General features: G+C 49.7%; 3 protein-coding genes across 3 annotated transcripts; all 3 read left to right on the forward strand.

The window, feature by feature from the left end:
- Positions 1-1566: 1566 nt before the first annotated feature.
- Positions 1567-3508, forward strand: LOC116495457 (hemoglobin subunit pi). The gene is made up of 3 exons (XM_032197927.1): positions 1567-1661; positions 2606-2810; positions 3380-3508. Exons 1-3 carry the CDS (start codon positions 1567-1569, stop codon positions 3506-3508), a joined length of 429 nt encoding a protein of 142 aa, XP_032053818.1.
- A 2906-nt stretch (positions 3509-6414) lies between these two features.
- On the forward strand, positions 6415-7430 carry LOC116495420 (hemoglobin subunit alpha-D). The gene is made up of 3 exons (XM_032197860.1): positions 6415-6538; positions 6691-6895; positions 7255-7430. Exons 1-3 carry the CDS (start codon positions 6447-6449, stop codon positions 7381-7383), a joined length of 426 nt encoding a protein of 141 aa, XP_032053751.1. The 5' UTR covers positions 6415-6446; the 3' UTR covers positions 7384-7430.
- A 2117-nt stretch (positions 7431-9547) lies between these two features.
- Positions 9548-10353, forward strand: LOC116495403 (hemoglobin subunit alpha-A). The gene is made up of 3 exons (XM_032197837.1): positions 9548-9670; positions 9819-10023; positions 10128-10353. The coding sequence occupies exons 1-3, from the start codon at positions 9576-9578 to the stop codon at positions 10254-10256; spliced, it is 429 nt and encodes a 142-aa protein (XP_032053728.1). The 5' UTR covers positions 9548-9575; the 3' UTR covers positions 10257-10353.
- Positions 10354-18224: the final 7871 nt, after the last annotated feature.

Raw genomic sequence — 18224 nt, forward strand, 5'->3', positions numbered from 1 at the left:
ACCCAAGTATCATTAGATACTTAGAAGGGCTTTCATCTTAGCAGGACAACCATGTCTGGGGAGCATCGTCTGTAGCTGTTGGTAGCGTTGTGAAACAGAGACATGTCTTGGCAAGGAATCTGGCTTAGACATATCAACTCCTCAGCACAAGTGTGCAAGGCTATTTGGGCAGAGAGCGCTGACGCCTCTGCCTGTACCAGCCAGCTTGCTCTGCATTGCTGCCAATGCACAGTGGTGTGTATTGCTTTTGTGGTTTATCAGGGTGGCAGAGAGATTTACCTCTGCTTCATGTGCTGGCAGGATACTCTCTGAGGATCAGAAGCAACCATCTCCAGAAGGGTATTTCTTTGACATTTTGCCCACGTATCTGTGATTACAGACCTGTGCTGGTCTTTCCTTTACTCATTTGGTCCTTCACCCATCAAGTGTGTCCAAGCCCTGAAGCTACAAGCTTTCTAGCATGGGACCAGGCTTTTCAGTGCATGTCCAGCATGTAGCACAGTTTATACCAGCACTGTCTGAGGTTCTGAGGGCTATTTTACAGCACCAGGGATAATTAACGGTAGGAACCATACAGCTAGAAATCAAAGAGATGCGGTATGAGGCACTTAGTGATGTAACTCAAATATCTATAGGAGGGAATTGTAGGTTAAGGAAATAAACTGCTGGGAAACATCTATGTTAACTGTCTCAGGAAGCCCTCTGGTATCAGCACTGAGATCCACGGACAGTAAGGAAGCATGTGCATCCAACTGGGTTTTCTCATATATACGTGCCTCTTTCTAGAAGAAATATTCTCAATTTCATAAGGTCTCAACTTCATAAGCTCTCTCTTCCTGTATCCATAGGAATCATTACTACTGTTGCTGCAAAAAGCAATATCAATAGTGGAGTGGGTCCCTAATTCTTTGCAAGAGGCTGGCAAATGCCTGGAAGTGCTGAAACAGGTGGAAAAATCTGCACAGTTTTCCACAAAAGCAGGGTCTCACTCCCACTCTGAACTATGCTGTGCATCTCCCAGCCTGTTCCCAGCACTACCCAGGAAGTATTTAACATAATATTAGGACATGTGATGACCACATAAATTGGAAGCGTATGATATGCATGAAAGACATGGTCTGGTGTTGACATCTGTGAAGCAAGGTAATGTAAAGATTTTTCTACAAGCTTCTTAGTATGCTTGAAATCCACCTGCTCCTCAGTTTAAAGACGTGTCTTAATCTGCCATCACTGGAATATTCCAGCACTCTCTCTCTGTTCATGTATCAATATGTGTCCAGACATTTTTTTTCAGGCCACATAGCCATTATGTTAAGAAGCAAGAAGCTGATAACACCAGCAAAACAGAAGGCCAGTGCACTGACCCTTTCCAAAAAAGGCTTTGTTTCACGGGGAGATAAGAGTCTCCCACCTCCCTGGGTGGGCCTCTGGAGTGACCAATGAACGTGGACAGACCCCAAGGTCCACTCTCCTCTGCCTCTTTATAACCAGGGCTGTGAGGGCAACTAGTACAAACCTGCTCTGAGTGTTCACTGCAAGGAGCCTGAGCCCGCACTCTCCCACACAATGACGCTGACTCAACCTGAGAAGGCTGCCGTGATCACCATCTGGACCAAGGTGGCTACCCAAGCTGATGCCATTGGGGCAGAATCACTGGAGAGGTAAGTCACCCCGAACACCCTAGCCAGAGGGTGCCACCTCTGAGTTTGCTATTAGGATGCTTCTTGTGTAAATGTCATATGGGTAAGATTCATACAGTCACACTGAGACTGATGAGAATTGCTTGATTATCTCCATGGTGTCTAATATGACTTTTTTTTTCTTTTCTTTTCTTTTTTTTTTTTTTCCCCTGGAATTACGTCTGTGTTACTAAATTCTAATAGATGGCTTCAAAATCTTACAGCGAAGATACTTTCCTAAACAATTTTATGGGTTTACTTTGATTATAGAAATTCAGAAGAACTGATAGGTAGGAGCCCTGAAGAGAAATTCAGAGTCATTCATACTTGATGACCTAAAACAGAGTTATTACTATTAGGAAATGAACTTTCACTCGTTTATCATGTAAGTTGTCATATGATGGGCATCAAGGGAACGGCTGTCCATGAAATTCACTGGGTACTCATGTTTCATGGCTCCAGTTGATACATAAAAAACTGTTAGGAAATAACAAAACTGGACCCTGCAGGAAGTACAGCACGGCAAACCAGTCATTCAAATTAAGCAAGCTGTCACAAAAAGGTTAATATTTTTTTCAGATTTTTTTCAGAAATCCTGGAAACTAGCTTACAGTGTAATACAGGAAATGTAGTGACAATTTGGGGCTAATATTTATTTTAAAAATACATTATGTTTAAAAAAAAACAACATTTCATTCTTCTCTAGTATGTGTAGATTAGCCCATTGTTTAATCTGTACATACTACAGAAAAGGTTTAAGAGCAGAAAGACCTCCTGATGCCAGCTTCAAGCTTCCAAAGCTCTGTTAACTGCTCAAGGAGTGTACTTCTGAAGCTGGTGGGTTTTTCAGTGTACTTGCCCAGAGGTTTTGTCAGATCATGCATGCCTTTTCCAATGCCAAACTTCATTATCATATTCTCCTCCAGGCTTTTCTCCAGCTATCCCCAGACGAAAACCTACTTCCCTCATTTTGATCTCAGCCAAGGCTCAACTCAGCTTCGTGGCCATGGCTCCAAAGTCATGAATGCCATTGGGGAAGCTGTGAAGAACATTGATGACATTAGAGGCGCTTTGGCCAAACTCAGTGAGCTGCATGCTTACATCCTTAGGGTGGACCCAGTGAACTTCAAGGTAAGTGAACACAGACATTTTAAAGAATGAAAACAGACAGTCACAGAACTACAGACCACAGATCATTTTGCTAATGCTTGTTTGATCCCTGACTGTATGGTACAGCCTTGTCAACTCATGTTGCTGCTGGTTCCCAATCTGATTTTTAACCTGAGACTGGATCTTCTAATAAAACATATGGTTCAGGTCAAGCAAAGAACTATTCAAGGTGCTTCTGTGGTTTGTGTTAGACAGACCTGAGTCCTTTCTGCCTTTGTTGTAATTTATCAATCTTCCCTACATGTAAGGTGGTATCACCTTCCCTGAATAGTCTTAATAAAATCTGAATTCCCTTCAGTGAAGAAGAAAGAGACAATTGGAAAAAGGGATTTATATCAAGCAGTGGCTTTTGTCCAATACAAGAGGCCAGTCTGCTTCTTCACACACTCTTTCTTCAGGCACTAGCATCACCTGTTTGGGACATGTATTTGTCATCCCAGACATTCTGGGACAAACCAATGTCAATTGCTGACCCTCAGACTGGCATCTGTTACTGATTACAATTGAATTTATCTTGTTTTCCCTTACAGCTGCTTTCCCACTGTATCCTGTGCTCCGTGGCTGCCCGCTATCCCAGTGATTTCACCCCAGAAGTTCATGCTGCATGGGACAAGTTCCTGTCCAGTGTTTCTTCTGTTCTGACTGAGAAGTACAGATAAACGGCCTCCACAGAGGATGAGGGACGCACATCCATGGCACATCACAGGTGCCAAGCTTTGGGGTATTCACTCCTTCCTATGCAGTCCTCTCAAATCCCCTATGCAGGGGCTTGGTCATCTGCAAACCACAATAAATAATTCAACTGTGAGCTATGGTCTCTGTGCTTTCATCTTCATATGTTCCACTTACACTGTAGTGTTCAGGTAGGGGTGTCCTGAAATCTCTACATAATATGGAAAGCTGATTAGGAAGCATTCTTTTACCCTTCTAGGATATTGAATGGACCCAGGCTTTTCATTTGGCCTCTCCAAAATCCAGCACAGCCTGTTCTGAACAATAGCTGCATTTCATATGGTGGGATGTGCACAAGGTGATGCTGAGCATTGTATTTGCATGCTCTTCTTCACAGGGTCTGGTCAAGGTATTTGGTGTTTCTTGAACACCTTGGGCTATCACACCTGCTAGTCACATCTGTTTGGTAAAGGGACCGTCCCCTCAGCTTAACATTTCCTGTTTATATACTGGGAACTTTGCATGCATTTGAAATTTGGGAAAACTAGTGGTCACTGGAATGAACACATCAACACTGGAGTGTTGATGACATCTGGAGGATCAGAAATTATGAGTGTTTGTCTGGAAAAAGGTCACCTGTATTGCTGACCTGTATCAACAGTCACCCTGGGGGGAGGCATGAATCTTCCATACATATCTACTCACGCCTCACTGGCCAAGGCCCTCCTGACTCCCACTGACTCCTTCCCAGCTCCCAGATGCTAAAAGATGTGTGACCTGTTTTGTTTACATCCTTACTTCTTCCAAAGTCTTCCCAAGACTTACAGTGATGCATCACTTCTTCATGAAAATACAGGAATGTTTAGAGCAGTTTGAAAATCAGAAGTCCCTTCATTTGTTGTTGTATTCTCTACCTAAGTAAGCCACATGCTGTGAACAGGCCAAAGACTAGATAAGCTCCCCACACATGTGGAACAAACAACATATAGTGCATCTTAGAAAGGATCTGTGTCTAAGGACTGGGTGAACCCTGTTTCTTTTGCTGAGCTATATCCCTGTACTTTCAGTGAGATATTTATCAAGTTACATCACTGTCCATGTGTGTCTCAGAGGAGTTGTGACATGAAAAGATGGGTGCAAAGTCTTAAGCAAATTCTGATCAACAAGCCTGAATTGGTGCAGTGAGCTGTAAGTGTTCATCTAACTTACAAAATTTAGGCTCTGAATTTGGGTAATTGTGAGAGAGAAGATGCAGAAGGTCTGAAACCATCAAACTGCTCTAAACCTGTTAAAGTGTAACACAGCATTTTCTGTGACCAGTAAGATTTTTAAGCACACTATATTGGTGGGTTTTTGGGTAGCTAAGAAGTTTAAATCAACAACTTAGAAGGCAGAATCATAGAATCATAGAATATTCCAGTTTGGAAGGGACCCATAAGGATCATTGAGTCTAAATCCTGGCACCACACAGGTCTACCCAAAAACTCAGACCATGTGACTAAGAGCACAGTCCAAACGCTTCTTAAACTCCAACAGACTCGGTGCCATGACTATGCCCTGGGGAGCCTGTTCCAGTTTGTGACCACCCTCTTGGTGAAGAACCTCTTCCTGATATCCAGCCTGAATGTCCTCAAGTCAGGGGGATCTGGTAGGTCAGCACCTGGTACATCCCTAAACCCAAACTTGTATCAATGACTTCATATAGAGATAAATGAAAGATATGACAGTCCTCAACCACCATAGCCCCTATGGAGTGTCCTAGCATTTGTGGAGAGGCAGGAGCACATACTGGGATGGGAATGAGGCAACAAGTGCAGGCCTGCAAATCATGCAGGTATGGACCTATAGTGATAGGACTAGAGGGAATGGCCTCAAGTTGTACCAGGGGAGGTTCAGGTTGGAGAATTTTGGAGAATTTCTTCTCAGAAAGTGTAGTCAGGCATTGGAACAGGTTGCCCAGGGAGGTGGTGAAGTCACCATCCCTGGGGGTGTTTGAGGAAAGTTTGAACGTGGTGCTTAGGGACATGGTTTAGTGGGTGATAGTGGTGGTAGGGTGATGGTTGGACCAGATGATGTTGGAGATCTTTTCCAACCTTTATGATTCTAGGATTCTATGATTCCATGACTTTGGAAAGACAATGTGCCAATGAAAGAGGTTCTTCCCCCACCCAGATTTTTCTGGACTGATGGAGAGATGCCTTTCCCACAGCAGGTCCATGGCATGACCTGCAAGGGCTTGCCCCACAGGTTGTCCATGGCTCTAGCTCAGAGGCATTGGGAGCATGCAGAAAGCAAAGGCAGCACAGGGAGCAGAGACGGCCCGAGCGATCTTTGCTCAGAGTGGGCTGCATGTGCCAGAGGCTGGAGGACAGGAGGGCCACGGGCAGGTGTGGGATCCACCCTGACACAAGTGACAAAGAGCCAAGCAGGGCCTTGGTGAGGGGAGAATGGCATATGTGGACAGGAGCACCAGCAAGGAAGACCAAGGCTGTGGCTGGCCTGTGGCACCCATGGGATGTGCTGATGGCTGCTGCTGACTGCAAGGCACAGCCCTGCTGGGTGCTCTCCCCGGCCCCAGGCCTAGTGAGGGGCTGCCTCGGATCCCTTCTGCCTGCTGCGGCAAGGCCACCTGCGGGGGCCAGCTCAGCTGGAAGGGCAGAGCAGGGCAGAGCAGAGCAGTGGTGCCCCATCTGGGCCCCCCTTGGGGCCGGGCCCCCAGGGCCCCCTCTGGGGAAGCTGGGGCCCCCCAAGGAACTGCTGCAGCCTCTCCCTGGTCCCGGCACTGCGTGGCCTCAGCCCCTCCACCCCTCCACGCTGATAAGATAAGGCCGGGGCGGGAGCGCAGGGTGCTATAAGAGCTCGGACCCGCGGGTGTCTCCACCACAGAAACCCGTCAGTTGCCAGCCTGCCACGCCAGCTGCCGCCATGCTGACCGCTGAGGACAAGAAGCTCATCACGCAGTTGTGGGAGAAGGTGGCTGGCCACCAGGAGGAATTCGGAAGTGAAGCTCTGCAGAGGTGTGGGCTGGGCCCAGGGGGCACTCACGGGGGGGGCAGCAGGGAGCAGGAGCCCTGCAGCGGGTGTGGGCTGGGACCCAGAGCGCCATGGGGTGCGGGCTGAGATGGGCAAAGCAGCAGGGCACCAAAACTGACTGGCCTCACTCCGGCAGGATGTTCCTCAGCTACCCCCAGACCAAGACCTACTTCCCCCACTTCGACCTGCATCCCGGCTCTGAACAGGTCCGTGGCCACGGCAAGAAAGTGGCGGCTGCCCTGGGCAATGCCGTGAAGAGCCTGGACAACCTCAGCCAGGCCCTGTCTGAGCTCAGCAACCTGCATGCCTACAACCTGCGTGTTGACCCCGTCAACTTCAAGGCAAGCAGGGACTAGAGTCCTTGGGTCTGGGGGTCTGAGGGTCTGGAGTGCAGGGTCTGGGGGTCCAGGGGTCTGAGGTTCCTGGGGTCTGGCAGTCCTGGGGGGCTGAGGGCCAGGGTCCTGTGGTCCTGGGTTCCAGGGTCCTGGGGGCCAGCAGCCAGACAGCAGGGGCTGGGATTGCATCTGGGACGTGGGCCAGAGGCTGGGATTGTGTCTGGAATGGGAGCTGGGCAGGGGCTAGGGCCAGGGTGGGGGACTCAGGGGGACTTAGGGCCTCAGGGGGACTCAGGTGGGGGTCTGAGGGGGACTCAGGGCCATCTGTCTAGAGCAGGGGTACTAAGCCCTGGTTTGCCTTGCAGCTGCTGGCGCAGTGCTTCCAGGTGGTGTTGGCCGCACACCTGGGCAAAGACTACAGCCCCGAGATGCACGCTGCCTTTGACAAGTTCTTGTCGGCCGTGGCTGCCGTGCTGGCTGAAAAGTACAGATGAGCCACTACCTGCACCCTTGCGCCTTCAATAAAGACACCATTACCACAGCTCTGTGTCCGTGTGTGCTGGGACTGGGCATTGGGGGTCCCAGGGAGGGCTGGGTTGCTTCCCCACATCCCTCAGAATGGAGAGACCTGCTGGTGGGGCTGGCTGTGGAGGTGGGGAGGGGGCACTGGCCCTGGGGTCCATGGCTATTCTCCAGGGCCCTGCTCACTCTCCCATCCCAACTTGGGACCTGCCAAGTTAAACACAATCCTGAAGCTGGTAGCAGGACCTCGGGGACAGAGCTCAGCCTGCCACCTGCCCATGCCTGCAAACCTTGGGTGGGGGGTAAGGGTATGTGAGGCCAACCATGGTTCCTGGATCTCCTTGAAGGATTTTCTATGGGGAAAGATTAACTCTTCCTGGCTCTGTAACCATGACTGTTTAGGATTTGATTTGGGATGCTGTGGGAGCTAAGTGCCTGCATGAGCTCCACAGGCAATCAGACAAGTTCACAGAGTGAAGAAAAAAAAATCCACTGTGAACCATGAAGTACAAGCACTGCTCTTGGTCTCAAGCCCCTGAGCCACAAATACCTAGCAAGTGCCTGAGAAGTGCCCCTGCCCTGTGTGTCTGCTCCTCCCATGGCATCTGGGGAGGTGTGAGCTGCTCCCTGCAGAGCTGTACTCCAATGCCGCTGGTTTCACATTCTTGGAACCTGAATCAAAAACAAAACAAAACAAAACAAAATAACTGGCTTTAGATCTGAAGGAGATGATAGGTTATAAGATATTAAACTAGCCTAAATTATTCTAAATTATTCTGCATTGTGGCACCAGAGGGAGGATTGTGAGGGATGAGAGAAAGTGCATCAGGAAAGCAGTGGCTGAGTGCAGGCCACTGGGCATACTGGGACCCTGCATGCACAGAAACAGCTCTGGGGAGTCCTTGTGCCATGCTGGCTCCTGCTTTTGTGAGTGCACTCATGAACACACAGTGCTTTTCCTCCATGCTCTGAAGCATTATCTAAATCTGTCTCCATTTACCCCCAAATATTCCTGTGCCTTCAGTTTGAAGGGCTCGTCTGCTTTTGCGGTTTGCCCCACTGATGTGTGCACAGGATGAAAACACTCTGCCCTGCTACTCTTTCCCTGGGCTCTGCTCCCCCCTCCTTCCATGCTCTGACATGGTGCCAGGTCAAGCTAATCTCCCCCAAACACAAATGATAAGAACCGCTGGCCATGGAGGAAACAGGGGTGTGAACTGTCCTCCACCCGCCTGCTCTCGAACCTACTGGAAGCACTGCTGCCCTCACCTTGCCAGCCGTCCTCATCTTCCTCGCCCTCCTCATCCTCCTTGCCCTCCTCACCTTCATCATTCAGGGTGCACAGGGCTCACCATGGGCCACTGTGGCCCTGCGTGCCTTCCTTCCTTCCCCAGCTGTCAGCTCCTGCAGGCTGGTGCTTGCATCTGTGCCTGGTGCTGACCCCCTGGCACTGCTGTGTGTACCCTGTTCCCAGGAGACAGGGAATCCTCCAGTTGTGTCACCACAGACCGTAACCTTAACCTGTGCCAGCACAGACCCTAGCCCTAACCCCAACCCAGCTCTTGTCAGGGTTGGAACCCACCAACCCCAACACTAACCCCAGATTGTACTGGGGTCAGTCCCCTCCAAACCTAACCTTAATCCCAACCCCAACCACAATCCCAGCTCATGCCGGGGTCGCCTCCCCCCCTCAAACCCTAACCTTAATCCCATCTCGTGCTGGGGTCAGACCCCCCTGACCCTAACCCCATCAGACTCCCCTAACCCTAACCTTCACCCTAACCCTAACCCTAACCCTAACCCTAACCCTAACCCTAACCCTAACCCTAACCCTAACCCTAACCCTAACCCTAACCCTAACCCTAACCCTAACCCTAACCCAGTTCATGCCGAGATCAGCCCCCCCAAACCCTAACCCTAAACCCATCTCATGCCGGGGTCAGACCCCCCCTAACCCTAACCCCGACCCCAGTTCATGCCGGGGTCGCCCCCCCCCCGTGGTGCCGGTGCCGCAGGCGGGGCAGGGCGGCGGCCCCGCCTGGCCGAGGTCCAGCCGCGGCGGGGCGGGCGGGGGCGGGCGGCGCCCGGGCCGGCACGGGGATATAAGGCCGGCGGCACCAGTGGGGGCACCCGTGCTGGGGGCTGCCAACGCGGAGCTGCAACCATGGTGCTGTCCGCTGCTGACAAGACCAACGTCAAGGGTATCTTCTCCAAAATCGGTGGCCATGCTGAAGAGTATGGCGCCGAGACCCTGGAGAGGTAGGTGTCTGTCCCCGTCCTTTGTCTGTCCCCGATCCTCTCCTCTCTAACCCCGTGCTCTCCCCCACCGTGACTGTCCGTGTCCTACCCCACCCCATCTGTCCCCCGTCCGTTGATCCCGCTGGCCCTGACTCGCTCTGCTCCACAGGATGTTCATCACCTACCCCCAGACCAAGACCTACTTCCCCCACTTTGACCTGCAGCATGGCTCTGCTCAGATCAAGGCCCATGGCAAGAAGGTGGCGGCTGCCCTAGTTGAAGCTGTCAACCACATCGATGACATCGCGGGTGCTCTCTCCAAGCTCAGTGACCTCCACGCCCAAAAGCTCCGTGTGGACCCTGTCAACTTCAGAGTGAGTCTGGTGACTTCCCCCAGCTCCTCTCCAGCACCCCTCCTGGGCCATCCGGCCACCCCTTTACCTCCCCCGCTCACTCACCGTCTCCTTTTGCCTTTCAGTTCCTGGGCCACTGCTTCCTGGTGGTGGTTGCCATCCACCACCCCGCTGCCCTGACCCCAGAGGTCCATGCTTCCCTGGACAAGTTCATGTGCGCCGTGGGCACTGTGCTGACTGCCAAGTACCGTTAGACGGCACTGTGGCTAGAGCTGGACCCACCCTGTTGCCAGCCTTCCAACTGCGAGCAGCCAAATGATCTGAAATAAAATCTGTTGCATTTGTGCTCCAGCCCTGGTGTCCTGCTCTGGTTGTTCCTCCATGGGGAGGGAGAGGGAGGGAGCGGCTCTGGGGCTCTGTGCACCTGAACTGGAGATCCCCTGAATGAGGTGGGCACGCATGGGGAAATGGGCTCTGTTTTTCTTCTCCTGCTTGGAGAGAAGGTGGTTGGGTGGTGGTGCCCAGAAGGCAGACGGTGCTCTGCCAGCTGTGGGTATGAGCAGAGCATTTCTAGGCACTGGTGGAGAGGAAAGGCCACAGAGTGGCCAGAAGCTGGTCCTTGGGAGATCCCTGCAACCCCGGCCCATCCTGACCTTCCCATCAGAGCACCATAGTCATGCTGAGATCCTTCCAGTTGGGGTGGAAAGTCCTGTGCACCCCTTACCACGCTGAGGATAAAGTTGCATGGGAAGAGACTACCTCATCCTGGAAGCGCTTGCAGGAGACTGGAGGACGGGCACCTGCCACCAGCTGTGTGATGGCATGGTGAGGACCCCCTGTGCAGGGACAGCTTTCCATGCAGCCCCACAACTGGTTGTACAATGCTTGTAGGACTTCTCTGTTCCCATCTAATGATGCATTGCTAGTGTGCTGCTTAGTAGGGGTGCTAGGGGCACACTGAGGGGACAGCAGGCATAAGGGACTCCTAGGGGAGCCCTCAAACACCTGGGGCTCAGTCCCAGATCCTGCTCTTTGGGACGGAGCCTCAGCAGTATAATGTGGGGGCAGGAAAAGGAGAGCAGGCTGTGAAGCAGCGCTGGGGGCTCTGTGTAGCTCCCAGCCCTTATCGTGGCCAGCTGTGGGGTGGCCATGGCAGGTGGGGGGCTGCAAGTGGCTGATAAGAGTCGCATGGGCTCTTTTCCAGCCTGCGGGTGTGGTAAAGGACCAGGGCAGCAGATAGTTGGGGGGGTGGGGGTTAGGGAAAGCAACCCAAAACCTGCCAGGTGCTGAGTAACTGTGTCCTGTCCATGCCAGGGCTCAGAGGTGCTTGGTGCAGGGATGAAGATTCAAGAACGCTCTGGGGCAGCCAGCACAGCAAAGCCACGACACGGAGCCAACTTGAAGGTGTCATGGCCCCCTTGCTCCCTGGCCTATGTGCCACGCTGGTGGGTCTGGGTGGAAGGACAGACACTTGCCCCTGTGCATGAAGAGTGAAGTGTAAGAAGCAATGCAGGGGAATAGTACATGTGTGGGTCAGGATTTGGCTGCTGCCTCTGCCAGGCTTTCACTTCCAATGGCTCTCACACAATTTGTCCTTAGGTAGGACACAGCACGGCAGAAGTTTGAGAGGAGGCAGCCTGTCCCAACAGGCAGCGCCCCATCTCTGCCTGGCCACAGAAGCACTGTGCTCCAAACAGCCAAATGTTTTGTCGCCGTCACTCACCCCCACTGCCACAAGATGGGGGCCTCAAGCCGTGGTCCCCTTATCAGAGCCAGCCAGGCAGTGCAGCCTTGCTCCTGGCTGCAGCCCGAGCTGGAGCCTCCAGCAGTTGCCAGGCTGTCCAACAGTGTGCAGGCCTCCTTACGTAAGTTTGTCCATGTTCTCAGGGGGTTTCCAGAAGGCTGCCTTCCCTAGGAATTATCCTGAAATACTGTTTTGCACCAGAAACAAAGAATCACAGAATCATTAAGGTTGGGAAAAAGATCTCCAAGATCATCTGGTCCAACCATCCCCGTACCACCACTCTCACCCACTAACCCACGTCCCTAAGCACCACGTCCAACCTTTCCTTAACACCCCCAGGGACAGTGACTCTGCCACCTCCCTGGGCAACCCGTCCCAATGCCTGACTGCTCTTTCTGAGCAGAAATGTCTCCTCGTTTCCAGCCTGAACCTCCCCTGGTGCAACTTGAGGCTGTTCCTTCTGGTCCTATCACTAGTTACCTGTAGGAAGGAGCCAACCCCCAGCTCCCCATGCCTTCCTTTCAGGTAGCTGCAGAGAGCAATGAGGTCTCCCCAGAGCCTCCTTTTCTCCAGACTAAACACCCCCAGCTCCTTCAGCCACTCCTCACAGGACTTGTGCTCCAGGCCCTTCACCAGCTTCGTAGTCCTGCTCTGGACACACTCCAGGGCCTCAATGTCCTCCTTGTAGTGAGGGGCCCAAAGCTGAACACAGCACTTGAGGTGTGGCCTCACCAAAGCAGAGCACAGGGGGACAATCTGCTCCCTGACCCTACTGGCTACATTATTCCTGATACAAGCCAGGATGTTGTTGGCCTTCTTGGCCACCTGGGCACACTGCTGGCTCATGTTCGGAATGTTCCACAAAGAACGTGTATCAGAAGAAGGTAGTTAATAGCATCAGAAGATTAGTAAGGATGCTGGATTAGTTGGGATAGAGTTAATTTCCTTCATGGTAGCTCATGTGGTGCTGTTCAGGGTGCAGGCTGGTAAAAACATGGGTCACACCCTGGTGTTCCAGCTGTTGCTGAGCCAAGGCCTTCTCTGCTCCTGATGCTGCCCAGCCAGTGAGCAGGCTGGGGGTGCCCAAGGAGATGGGGGGACACAGCCAGGACAGCTGAGCCCTGCTGGCCTCAGGGATGTGCCAGACCTTGGGGTGCCGTGCTCAGCCATGGCACTGGGGCAGCTGAGAGGGGGGCTGCCGCTGCTCAGAGGTCAACCGGTTGGGAGCAACTGCGTTGGGCATCACGTTTTTTAACTTGATTGTAGGAACAAAGTGTTTTGTTATCTAGTTGTCACCAAGGCAAGTGGCATCTGAGAGCTCATTTCTACTGAAACACCAGGAAATGAACTTGACAGCTATGGCTTACCTGATTGCAACAGTTTTGCCAGCCTCTCAAGAGACTGCAAACAGCTTTATCCAGGTAGCTTGGATATTTCTCTTATTAGCATCTGATAAAAAGTCATGGTCCTGGAGAGTGCCTCGTGGAAAGGGACAAGGAACCACATACTTCTGGAAGAAGGCAAGCTTCCTAGAGGAGTTTACCAAGAATTTCGCATTTAAAACGTACTTTCCTATTTAGCAGAGGAGCAATGGGAGGATTCAGAATTCTTTTATTTTTGAAAGCTGATCTTAGGATACCAGCTGAGAGATCCTCTTTCTGGAGAGATAAGGGAAAACGTGTTTACAACTGGTTCTTCTGTGTTTACATCCCATATTGTCATTCAATACGCCAACAGCATAACTTGCAATTAGTGCAACCTGTAGGTCCTTTGCCAAAAAATTGCTGCTTAGGCAGTTTGTTTGCCTTATGCTTGGACAACTTTTCTTTCCTAAATGTCAGACTTCCCATACTGAATTGGTCTCTCTGATAAATTAGATAATTTTGAATTTTAACCCAGTGCTTTGGGGTGCTCACAACTCTTCCAGCTCAAGCACATCCGAGATTTTAATAAGTGTATTCTCCATTACAACACATAAGTTATTGATGAGGGAACAGTGAATAATGATGTTGAACCAAGGACTGGAATATGTCACAGAAGGAAAACAGACTCATCTGAAATGATTCATTCTTGGCAATAGCAATGGTTATTACTCATCCCTTTATTCGATTAAATATCCCACTGTTTGTTTTTGTTGTTGTTGTTGTTTGTGTTTGTTTTGTGAATTGAAGTTTTCTGGTTTATAGTTCCCTAGTTGTTTTTTTTTTTTTCAGGCAAACAGTCTAAAAACACTGGAATCATTTAAATATACTTTAATGCACTCTTTTCAGCATCTGCCCACCTTCTCTAACTGTTCTTTTGCCAGTTGTAAGTCCTTCATCAAAAATGACATTTTTGTGAAGACTGATTCTATTTTCTTTCTTCTATGACTACTTTTCCTGTCTCTGCTGAATCAACACCTTCCTCATGGGATGTTTTATTTTTGGCCTTTAAGACTCTTATAAGCTATATCTTCCTTTGTGTCTTGGTCCTTTGATCATGTCCCTACAGGCTAGCAGCTATTTCCTAATACGTGTTGTTAATGAGTTTGCCTCATCTACAGTCAGTGGTTCCTTCTGGCAACTGAGAGCACTGGTTTAGCCAGGCTGTTTTCCTCCTGCCCTTCCTCTGCACTGGTACAGGTTTGATTTGTGCCCTTGCATCTCTGTTTTCTGTAATTGTTTCCAGCTCTCAAGACCCCTTTCATGAGAGGTTTCCTTGTCAGATCTCAGACATCAGGCTACCGAACTTGCTGGAGTTTTCTCTTTAAAACCTCATAAGGAAGGTGTTGATTCAGTGGGAAAAATAAAATAGTCAAAAAAGACAGAGTCAACCTTCTCTATAATGTCGGTTTTGATGAAGGACTTAAAATACTTTCTCTCCTTACTTTCCCAAAAGCAGAGATTGCTCCCAGTGGAGCAGCCATATGAAGCACCAGCTACTGCACAGCTGGTCCTTCCGGAGAGAAAGGAGCTGACAAAAACAAGCATTATCAGAACTTTAAACATTGGCTGCTCTTCTTTGACATCACAAAAATTTAACATCTTAGAAAAACTGTTTGCTGATCCCCCTCCAAGTTGACCCATGAGGTGTCATTCTGTGAGTTCCCCATGACCAAAAAGGTCAAACATGATGAATCCCTTGCCATTGGAGATATTCGTGGCAGGTTCCATGTCTTGGATTTTACATCTGGGAGGAGAAGGAGCAGGCCTGTGGTAACTTGATGTTGACCACAGATTCCTTCTCAGGGCTGTCACTGCAGTATTGGAGTCATTCATCAACTAAACAGCAGAAACTTAGCACTACTCCTTTGCACTGTTTTCCCACTTTCTTCTTGTGGCTAACCATGTCTTTTCTGACAATTAGATCTAGCCAGATTTCCACTGTGACTAAACTGTACCTCTAGCAACCTTTTTCAATGAAATTACAGCATTTTCATGTTGGGCCTGCTGGATATTATCCACTGGACATTGATCAGATTTTCAACTTGGAATGGAAATGCAAATTTTTTTTTCCTGCTAATTGTCTGTCTTCCTACCATGCACCAACCACCTGAGAAGATCTGAATGTGCCTAGGAATTATGAAACTGAGAATATAAGAAATGCTGTGCTGGATCAGATCATTGGTTCATCTCACCCAGTGTTGTTTTGAACAACAGGAGATGGCATTTAGGGTGATCACATGAGCCTAGCCTTTTTTGGTTTTGCTCTTCCAACATCCGCAGCATCAGTAGTTATGATTTCAGAGCGTACATTCCTGCATGTTGCCTTCGGCACCTGTTTATCGACCTGTTGTTCTTGAATTTGCTAATCTCTTTATAAACCTGCTGATCCCATTTGTTTCTACAACCTCCTGTGGCAGCAGGTTCCAGAAGTTTATTCTCCCTCCCTGCCTCACATGAAGTCCCTTTCATCCATTTTAAACCAATTTACTAGACTCATCAATGGTCTCTAGTTCTAGTGTTACAAAACCCAATGAGCACGAGGTGCACATTCACCTTGTGATCTGGTAAATTTTCTGTGCCCCCTCCTCCAGGTTGAAAAATCCCAGCCTTCCCTGGCCCTCCTCATGTTGCAGCTGTCCCATGCCCATGACCATCTCAGTTGCCCTCCTCAGGACAATATGTCCACTGTGTCCAGAGGCCACAACTGCATAGATGTGAGTGCACGAAGCTTTTAACAGCCAAATAATGTCCTCTCTATTGCCTTCAGAGTCCTTCCTGATGACATCACCACATTTTGCTGGCTTCTTGGACTGCTCTGCACACCAAGACTACAATTTTGTTGAACCATCAAAAAAGACTCCAGGATATTTTTCCTGAGCTGTAATAGTCAGTTCAAGTTCAATATCTGCTGGTTAAGATCGTAGTTCTGTATCTGTGTCACCTTACACTGAAACAATCGACTTCTTATTTTTTCCATTCTGGAATATCAGTGGAAGCTGCATGTAGCAAAGCTGGGACTAAGAATTAGAGAGATGCATTTATTTTGCTGCTGATTCTCTGCTTCTTACCCTTCCCTTTGCTGGGCTGCCTTGAGGGACCATACAGAAGAGCACAGCCATGCCAAGGACCCAACTGGTGCCTGGCCTGTCACATATGGGGCTCCTGAGGCATGGCAAGAAAGGAAATCCTGTGATGAAGTTGATGGATGGGAAAGGACCTGAGCCACTCAAAGCATTGCTGGATCATGTTACTCCATGGACTACAACAGAAAGCCTCTTACCAGTCTCCTGCAATGGTGGAGAAATGTCTAGTATTCCATCTGAAGTCAGAGCATACAACTAACACCAGAGTTTTGATCCATGCTCATGGGATGCAGTACTCTTCCTTTCCAGATCCCCTGCCACAGTGAATTCAGTTAGGCAATCAGCTGCAAGGTAGACACAATCCCAGGCTTTAACTGGAGATGGTTAAAATCATAGAATCATAGAATATCCCATGTTGGAAGGGACCCATAAAGATTGAGTCCAACTCCTGGCACCGCACAGGTCTACCCAAAAATTCAGACCATGTGACTAAGAGCACAATCCAAACATTTCTTAAACTCCAACAGACTCGGTGCCATGACTATGCCCTGGGGTGCCTGTTCCAATGTGCAACCACCTTCTTGGTGAAGAACCTCTTCCTGATATCCTGCCTGAACCTCCCCTATCGCAACTTGAGACAATTCCCTCGGGTCCTATCGCTGGTCACAAAAGAGAAAGATCGGCACCTGCCCCTCCTGTTCCCCCTTGTGAGGAAGCTGTAGACTGTGATGAGGTTTCCCCTCAGCCTCCTCTTTTCTAGGCTGAATCGGCCAAGTGACCTCAGCTGTTCCTCTTATGTCTTCCCCTCTGGGCCTTTCACCATCTTTGTAGCCCTCCTCTAGACGCTCTCCAACAGTTTCACATCCTTTTTGTACTGTGGTGCCCAGAGCTGCACACAGTGCTCGAGGTGAGGCCACACCAGCGCAGAGCAGAGCGGGACAATCACCTCCCTCGACCGACTGGCGATGCCGTGCTTGATGCACCCCAGGATGCAGTCAGCCCTCCTGGCTGCCAGGGCACACTGCTGGCTCATATTCAGCTTGGTGTCAGCCACAACCCCCAGATCCCTCTCTGTGTGGCTGCTCTCCAGCGTCTCACCACCCAGTCTGTACGTACAGCCAGGGTTGCCCTGTCCCAGGTGCAGGACCCATTTAGAACACAGTGTTTTACACCCTGATCTACTTTTTTTTTTTTTTTTTTTTTTTTTTTTTTTTTTTTTTTAACTTTCCTTGTACCAAAATCAGACAAATAGATACGGGAGCAGACTGTGCCAGCTCTATGCTCTTTAGAGACCTTTGTGTATGGCCAGGAAGATTCCAGCTATGGATTTATGGAAAGCAATACAACAAAATGTGCGGCTGCTTGTTCAGGAAGCTTTTATACCTTCTTCAATGGTTGAGCAGCTGAGTGCCTTTTTTTAACAGTAGAAGTGTATTTATCAAAATTCATGCTCCATAGAATTTGGACAAGTTGCCATTAGTTATTTTTCCAGATCACAGGTTCAGATGGGGTTGTTTCAGTACATAGTCACAATTTCTCCCCAGGCCTGTTTGAAACCTTGTAAGAAAGACATGAAAAGACATGATCAAGAGCAGGTTGTTCCTCCTGTGACTTCCTGAGGAGGGACTCATGGACCAAAGAGCAGTAAGCAGCTGCTGTTAGCCCTAGCCGTTACACAGGCTGGCCTGTTGGCACAGGCACCTGCACTGTATTCAGAGTCAAATGTTGAAGTTAGACAGAACCTCTGGTCCTGACAGGACCGTGCTCCCTTAGATTTCAGTGAAGACAGAAGCTCACCTGGGGGTTTCCAAACACTGAGATTTTTGTTGGCACCACAAAAGAAACAGGTATCACTACAGCTGGATTTTCTGCCTGGGAAAAATGTGGCAAAAATCATCACGAACTCCAGAGAACCCTCAAATAAACCCTTAACCACACACACAAGCAAATTTCAGATGTAGCCCACACATG

This window comes from Aythya fuligula, chromosome 15 (assembly GCF_009819795.1).
Source record: "Aythya fuligula isolate bAytFul2 chromosome 15, bAytFul2.pri, whole genome shotgun sequence".
NCBI classification, from domain to species: Eukaryota; Metazoa; Chordata; class Aves; order Anseriformes; family Anatidae; genus Aythya; species Aythya fuligula.